Source organism: Tripterygium wilfordii, chromosome 9, assembly GCF_013401445.1.
Source record: "Tripterygium wilfordii isolate XIE 37 chromosome 9, ASM1340144v1, whole genome shotgun sequence".
Taxonomy (NCBI): domain Eukaryota; kingdom Viridiplantae; phylum Streptophyta; class Magnoliopsida; order Celastrales; family Celastraceae; genus Tripterygium; species Tripterygium wilfordii.
Genome location: NC_052240.1, coordinates 5,162,104 through 5,171,239, shown reverse-complemented (window position 1 = coordinate 5,171,239; position 9,136 = coordinate 5,162,104). Strand labels below are relative to the sequence as shown.

The window sequence follows — 9,136 nt, the reverse complement described above, 5'->3', positions numbered from 1 at the left end:
AATCGAAGAGGAAAAACAAATAAATGGAATAGCGTCCATCAGCATCCCAATTCCATGAAGGAGTGCATTCTGTTCAAAATTTACGTTATGTCCCACACACACAGTGTTTCTTTGTAGTTTGTGTTTAAGATCTGACCCGTGAACCAACAACATGTCAAAGCCAACCACCAATCGGTGCAGTAGGTGAACCACGGGTCCAAAAATTTTAGTCAATTTTTTTAAAAATACTTGGCAACCCACAAATATAATTAGGATATGCAAGGGAAATATAATTAGGAGTCGAATGGGTTGAAGAGAAATTGGATTATAATTTGTTTATTAATTGTGGGTCGGATCATGTTGCAATGATGATAATAAGTGGGGAAGAAGAAGCCTCTAACCAAAAAAAAAAAAATAAAGAAAAAGAGATGAAAGTAAGAGGAGAGAGAAGATGTTGGGGATGATGGAATTAGAGCATAAATGAGTAGTAGAGAGAGTGAAGGACCAACCTCTCCAACTAAGTTCACAGCTTTGTGGTCCAAAAAAGAAAAGCGAAAATCTCTGTATTTTGCTCATTGAGTTGCGGGTGTGGCTTTAATCATAGCAATAGCACGGCCGCTTGAGCTCCTAAATCTCCTTTGTTTCACTAAACTCAACAAAAATCCGTGTGTTTGGTGGGACGGACCCGCTTTGCGAACTACTCCACCAAACCACTTCCATCCGTCAATAGATCCGTTGGCAAAAGGAGTTTGAGCCTTTTTTTTTGAAACAAAAGATGTGGGGCCCACTAACTAAACATTTATATAATAATATTTTATTTTAAAAAGTGAGTTCCACTTTGTTATAATACATATTTAATAAAATTATTAATTTATATATTAAATTTAATAAAAAAATTTTAAAATATGGTTAATAGCCAAGTATAGGTGTACCTAAGGTTCAATGCAAATGAGAAACACATTTCTCAGTGGTATTTCAAAAACAATAGGTGATTGTTTTTAATAAAGATTATATTTATTAGATTAAATTTAATAACAAAATTTAATATAAAACTCATAAAATCTAATATTATAATATTTTTTCCGCCATCGTCTGTTTTTTGTTCGTCACACACTACACAACATATTATATAGCTTTGAGCTTAATTTTTTTTTCACAATTTTCCCGTTAACATTGAAAATCAATTCAATTACTCTACCACAAATTATTTGCCGATAAACTTCACAGTCTTGGCACATCACCTCTGACACACACCAAGTTTAAAATCAATTCAATTCAATTACCTCGACGGTAGGTGGTCTACGACTCTAATAAGTTTAATTTTGTTTTATTATTTTGCTTCATGTATATTGGAATTCATTGTAATTTTAATCATTAAACGACATGTTTTCTTGAAACGTCATAACAATCAGGAATAATAGAAATAATAACTAACTTCAATGTCAGATAATCAGAGAATAACCAAATCACAAGTAAACAATCAAGTAATAACAAAGATAAACACAAAGATTTATAGTAGCTCATCTAATTGATATGATCTAATAGGTAGGGTGTCCATTAGCTTTCCGGTTCGGTTTTTAACCGAAACCGAAATGTCCGAATTGATTTGGTTATGATATTTTAGAATCTATAACCGGATCATATATGTTCGGATAAGCAAACTGAAATAACCATATTTTTCGGATCGGATAGATTCGGTTTTTGGTTTTTGAAGAAATGAAAGAAGTATGAATAAATCTTAAATAGAGAGAGAAAATAACCCATGATCGACTCTTACTCCATCTCACAAAGTTTGATAAAAACCCATAATAATGATAATAAATATATTATCTCATCACAGTTAAAATGGTAGTCTTCATGAGTTTCAATTAACCAATCTTAATTTATAATTTGTGTAATAATTAAGTTAATTGGTATCTTAATTTATAATTTTTTATAACGACATAATCAGAGTTTTACAAATACTATTTAGCCTCCCATGACGTCTCAACAATTCCAATATGTAACATATACATGTATTTATAATCTAATACATATTATATGATATAATATAGTATATAATATGTAACATATATAATATAGTATATAATATATATTAATGTTTTTTGGTTTTTCGGTTATAACCGTAACCGTAACAGAAAAAACCATAACCAAAAAAAATATCCAGAAATTTATTCAATCATAACCGTATCTGACCTTGTAACCGAAAAAACCGAATAACCACAGTTGTGGACACTCCTACTAATAGGCTTTGTCCACTTTGTTGCTAGACTTAACTAGATCCCGAATCAAGTGTACAAACACCAAGAACTCTTTCTCACAAGGTCTAGCCACACTCTCTTAAATCCTTTTTGAAGAAACAAGACATACAATCTCACTGTAGTGGTGAATACATGCTAGATGAGTATAGGCAGTATCTTATGAATAATGACATTGGTTCTTAACTTTCTGCAACAATAAAACATGGTGACAGAAAGGAGAAATAAGACTCTACTGGACATGGTAAGATGCATGATATAACATGCTACCATTCCCGAATTGGTTTGGAGATATGCATTAGAAATGGCCGCAGATATAGTATCATCTAAGTCAGTACTTAAGACAACCCATGAGATGTGGACCGAATACAAATTTGATTCTAGAAATCTCAATGTTTGGGGTTTTTCGGCATATATATATACTAGCAAATAAGACTACTAAATTTGAACAAAGATCCGTGTTTTGCTATTAGGTAGGATTTTTCAGAGGGACTCGTGGTGGCTATTTCTACAATCTTAAGAGTCAGAAAGTATTTGTTAGCACAAATTCTATATTCTTAGAAGAAGAGTTTATAAAGAGTGGTGAACCGATAAATGTTGAATTACAAGCACAAGAACCCAATATGTTACAGTTTCCAATCCAACACAAAACGAAGAGAATGAACAAATAGCCGAATTAATATTTGTTAGAAAATAAGATGACTTGAAGTACCTAAATAATGCTATTAGCACTTGAGGCTTACGATAAGAATACTGTTATTGTCTTTTCATACTGTCAACAACTGTGCTTCATCGTATAGGGATGGTAGCCTTTGGGGAAGTCTAGTTAAAACAAGACTACAACATAGAAGGAATATTAATTTAAAAAAAAAAAAAAACTAAGAACCTTATGGTTCGTTAAACTTGCCAAGAAATTATGAAGAAATTTGATGCATTGAGTGAAGATGAGGACTATTTGCACCCCTACTTAACTAAGTACACCCCATTCTAAATAAACCTCAGTAAAAAATATAACATTTATGAGTACAATCCAATTCAATTTTTTCCCAATTTTACAATCTGTACCCCATAATTTCAACAGTTGGATCTCACCAACGGCTGAGATTAAAGAAAAAAAAAAAAAAACCCAGCAACAATTCTCAGTACCGATTCTTGTTCTCTTTCCCTCTCCGCTTCTCTCACTCTTTCCCTCTCTGCTTCTCTCACACAGTTCTCTGATTCTCCAATTCTTGATCTAAGGATTGACTGGTTGCTTTCGATTTGGTTGCGGTGGAATCGTAGACACAGAAGGAGAGAAGGAGAAGGAGACCTGGAGAAAGAGAGTGGTTGGCTACCTCCACAGCTTCACGGCCTCCCATGATTTCTTCGATGCTGTGCTTTTGTGTTCATCTTCGAAGGCTCCGTCGAACACTTCGTCTTCTTGGGGAGTGATGAGTCTGGGTTGTAAGGGAAGATGGAGAGTGAAGGGAATGAGGGAAATGAGAAGTGATAGGGCCAGCTAAGATGTTATTAAATAGAGATTTTTTTACAATTTTGAGATGTCATTACCTAACTCTGGGGTGGCAATAGTCCCCATCTTGAGTGATAGGTGAAAGCACTCAAATATTGAGTATTTAAGGTGTAAGGTTTTCTTGAAAGTGCACATTAACAACTGGATACTTTTGTCCTGTTCCACATCTAAAATGACAACTAATACAAGAGAAACAAATATAAATATAATTCATCTGTCTAGAAGTATCAGTTTGACAATAGTGAAAATTATCTTTTTCCACGCTTGTGTTTGTTAGATGGAAAAATCTTATTGTTATCGACAAAATTTTAAAATATTAAATAGGTTATTTCGCCAACAAATTATGAGTTTTTTTTTGAAATACTGTTGAAAAATATGTTTTTCATTGAAATCGAACATTGAGCACACATATGTCTAACCCAACCTATCACCAACCGAGTCTGCTCTCGTTGATGACAAATTATGAGATATACTTCGAAATACCCGATGGAATTTATGGGTTTATTGATGGTTCAAGCTGTTAAGAAATTGAGTATTTAAGTTCCTATTAAAAGACCTAATCACACATTTCCTTTGTAAAAAATGTATTGATTACTTTATTGTGTATTCTATAGTGCCAATTGATACCTTAGCTAATGTTTCGAGAATTTCGCCAACGTTTATTAAAAGGAAAATTAGAGAAAAAGACAAAATTAGGATGTCACGTTTCAATAGGTTCGCTGAATATAAAATTAAAAGTAAGGACAAAAATTTTAAATTACCAATATGCCTATGCATGTTTAAAACTCGTTTCAAATATTTTGCCTTTTCTCTCAAATAAATTGTTCAACAGATAAAAATGAATATAAAAAATTTTCACCAGATAAAATATCGATAGTGGGTTTTATTGAAAAGATTTTTCGCGTAAATTCAGACTATCTTTTTTTTTTTTTTTTAGTCTGATATGTATTTTGATAAATAAACTGATTTGTTGTTTCAAAGGAAAAAAAGTAAAATAATTAGTATATGATGTCAGCATGCGTGAGAGAGAGAAAAATATTGGAAACAAGAGTTGTAAACATACATGGGCCTATTGGTAATTTTAAAAATTTTGTCCCAATTTTTGATTTTATATTCAGTGAAACTATTGAAACATGACACCCTAATTTTGTGCTTTTCTCTAATTTTTCTTTTAAATAAAGGGGCAAATAACCAATAAGGACATAATTGGAAAGACATATTCCAATAAGGACAATTTAAGAAAAATTATCAGTAAGTCCACTTACTCTCGAAAAGAAGAAAAAATTAGAAAACTTTGGGAGAGGAGGAGGAGGCGGCTACTCCCGTCCCCGCCCCATCCCCCTCCCCCTTTTTCCTCCCCTCCCCCTTCTCCTTCCCCTTTCCTTTCTCTCTTTTCTCCGTTCCTCCATTTGCTTCTCTCCCCGCCCCCTATTCTTTCCTCTTCTTTTCCTCCTATGGGTTAAATCTGCCCTTTCTGCATTCAGATCTGTTTTATTTTGTTATGTTTTTGTTATTGAATAAGGATTTTGTATGTTTTTCTTCTCCGGATTTCGATCTCCTTCATCTGTCACGGATCTTCGATTACCAACGTTTCCGGTGCTCCGACGACATAAATTTGGATTTTAAGTAATGAGATTTTCAGATCTAAGGACGTTTAGCCTCTCTTGTAGATCTAAGTTGTAATTTGTGTTTTTTTTTTTGTTTAGTATTTGTTACCTGGCTTAGCCCGGTAGAGTCGACTCGTTGGACAATGGTTAATCTGTGTGTGGTGTGATTCGGTGTGGTACAGTAATGTCTGGCGATATCCGGTTTTGTGTTTGTGTTTTATTACTTTGTTATTGTTTTTTTAGTCATTACGTTGTATTCCACCTTTATGGTGGCCCCAATGCTTGCTAGCCTCAATTACTCAATTTATTGGGTAACTTAATATAATGAGGTCTATGACCTTCCTTTCAAAAAAGAAAAATTATTAGTAAACATACAACTAATTAAATTACCTATTTGCCCATTTTCATTTAATAAAATTACAAAGTGTGAATGATCAGCTATTTCTTCTCCAACATTTTCTTCAAGCATGACATCATCAGTTTTGATTTTTTCTTTTCTCAAACAAAACTTCAAAATACATGGCGAATTTTGAAAAAAATTAAAGATTCTAAATCAGCGTGGAAAACTCTTTCAAACAAGATCAATTGTCGATATATTCTAAAATAAAAAATTTCGCAAATAAATTTAGTGTAGATAAATTTATCTGTACTGCAAAATAATTTATCTATACTGTAAAATAATTTATCTACAATGCATATAATTGTTTTGCGGTGCATATAATTTATCTACAGTGTAGATAAATTTATCTTTGGTGCAAATAACTTTCAATATATAATAATTATAACAAAACCACAATAGATAATGCAAATAAACTCACACATATAAATTTAGTGCAGATATATTTTAATATATACGAAATATACAAAATCACAACAGATAATGTAGATAAACTAATGCAAATATATTTAGTGCAAATAAATTTCAATATATACTAATCATAGCAAAATCACAACAGATAATGAATATAAATGAATACAGTTCTAATGCACAAAATTTGAACCTTGATTTGACCTCTAAAATGTTCAAATCTCCAAAAATGTATTACACACAATTATGTGGGTCATAGAGTCTTCTTTCAAAAGTCTAAAAAATTGTCTCAATTGAAGCTCAAACGAGTGACTTATAGCTGTCCGAACACACTAATGTCAAAAACACAACTCCAATTCACAAACTTTGAGTCTCTATTTGACCTCTAAAATATTCGAATTTATAAATATGTATTAGAAATAATTATGTGAGACTTAGAGTCTTCTTTTGAACGCCATAAAAATCATCTTGATAAGAGCTCAGAAGAGGGAGTTATGGCTTTTCGAACAAACTTACACCGAACAAACTGATGTCACAAATACAGCTTCAATGCGCAAATTTTGAGTCTTTATTTGGCCTTTAAAATTTTCGAATATCCAAAAATGTATTAAAAACATATATATGGATCTTTGAGTCTTCTTTCGAATGCCACAAAAATCGTTTCAATCAAAACTCAAACGAGTGAGTTATGATTGTCCAATCACACTAACGTCAGAAAAGATAGTTGATTGTTGAAATTTAGAAGTAAAATAATGGTTCAGGGCACTTTGATCAATAAAAAAGATATTTTAAATAATTTTTGCGTAGTAAACTAAATTGATTATTAAAATGATCGATATATTTTTCGAAAAGAAAATGTGTGATTAGGTTTTTTTTTTTTTTTTTTTTTTTTCTTTTTTAGATGTTGGCTCAATAATCAATTTAATATTTTAAACCTTAACCGATGGTAATTGGTTTTTCCCATCTAATAAAAACAAATGTGGGAACATTCACTATTTGCCAAACTGATATTTCTAGGCAGATGAATCATGTTTTTTTTAGTTTCTCTTGTATTAGTTGTCATTTTTGAATGTGGGAATTGAATTAATAGGACAAAAGTTTCCAGCTGTTAATGTGCACTTTCAAGAAAACCTTACACCTTAAATACTCAATATTTGATTGCTTTCACCTATCACTCAATCCATCAAATTCCTTCAGAATTTATTTTTGCCGGCTCTACGAACAATGAGGTTCTTATTATTTTCTTTTTTGAAAGTAATCTTCTTTCTCTGTTGTAGTCTTGTTTTAGCCAGACCTGTCATGGAGGGACAAACGATGATGAACAAGTCCTCTTTACCAACTATTGAGGTAATTGTGGGCAGTATTTTCTTCTCCCTTATATTCTTGATCTTTATATGCATAGCTTAATATCGATACCACAATATTTAGATAAAATAATTTCAAAATAAATTATTTTTTTTAATTACTATGCTTTGTTAACTTAATTAATAAACAGAGAGTTGCTAAAGAGTGGTTGAAAGGAAAAAAAGATGAGTCGGAAAACAATTCTCAAGTATCTCAAATTTGGCTGAAAGATGGGACAAAATCTCCAAAGGCTATCATTCCTATACAACCAAACACAGTAGCTGACAGTATGAAAAAACAACACCACTATTCTTCTCGTAAGCCTCAAGTGCCTGGCATTATTGAGGTACTTCTAGTCATTTTATTTTCTAATAAAAAAATTTATAATTTATTAATTAGAAAATATATTAATCTTTAAACGTTTTGTGCGCATGGTTATAGCAAGCATTAGCTGTTTATAGCGCACCAGGAGAAATACTTGGGGCAGGGGCACAAATAAACGTGTGGAATCCAGTTGTTGAGGAGCAGGATGAGTTTAGCCTTGCTCAAATTTCGATAAAAAACGGAGAAAACCAAGAAACTAATATTATTGAAGCTGGATGGCATGTTAGTCTCGTTATTTCCATCATAAATTTGTTTGTTTATAGGTTACATGTTAATATCATTAAATTTTTTTATTTTTTTTTATTTTTCTTCGAATCAGGTCCTCCCATCTCTTTATGGTGATACAAAAACAAGACTTTATATTTACTGGACTGTAAGCTCGTACTTAATTTTATTTGATTTAATCAATTTTAAGAATTTTGATTTGGATAGTAATGTAGTTTGTTGAACTCTCTATATAGGGAGGTATGGGAACGGGATGCTACAATAATTTTTGTGACGGATTCGAACAGATCGCAGAGGACGTGACTTTGGGAGGTCAACTTCATTTATCTGCTTATGACGGTGATCAAGTTGATATAACTATAGTTATACAGAGGGTAATTAATAATAGCAAAACGTTGATATAAATCAAATCTCCATTTCATTTTCAAAAATATTAGGGATCCCCCAGTAAATGAGATCACAGTCATCTCTCCCAATAATTCATCTTGTCCTTTGATTGATGTAAATGTAGGGGCCTACAAAAATCTGATGATCGAACCAGAGAGTGACATGTCAATCACTGGGATGATTGAGATCCGATTTACTGGGATCCCTATCACTTCTGTTTCATTTTTATATAATTGTACCTTTAAATTAGGGTACTGGAGCACATTGGCATTTGATGATTAATGGAAGACGGATAGGTTACTGGCTAAGATTATACTTCAATCACTTAAGATTAAGTGGCAGCCGTGTGGAATGGGGTGGCAAGGTGTCTAACACAAGGCCCCAAAACAGGCATACGACAACATCGATGGGGAGTGGCCACCTTGCGGATGAAGGATTTAGAAAAGCAAGTTATTTCCACAACCTACAAATCGAGGATTTGACTGACGGTGAATCTTTAAAGCCAGTTCCTTCCCTTAACCTTACGACACTAACTACAAATACGAATTGTTACAACATCGTTTTCCCTATTCTAAATTCCCCTAGCAGGGGCTTTTACTATGGAGGCCCAGGCTTCAATCCTAATTGCCCATGA

General features: G+C 32.5%; 1 protein-coding gene across 1 annotated transcript; it reads left to right on the top strand.

Moving 5' to 3' along the window:
• The first annotated feature begins 7,386 nt into the window (after positions 1–7,386).
• On the top strand, positions 7,387–9,136 carry LOC120005937. Its single transcript, XM_038855818.1, has 7 exons — positions 7,387–7,391; positions 7,440–7,509; positions 7,658–7,852; positions 7,948–8,112; positions 8,210–8,263; positions 8,352–8,489; positions 8,753–9,136. Exons 1-7 carry the CDS (start codon positions 7,387–7,389, stop codon positions 9,134–9,136), a joined length of 1,011 nt encoding a protein of 336 aa, XP_038711746.1.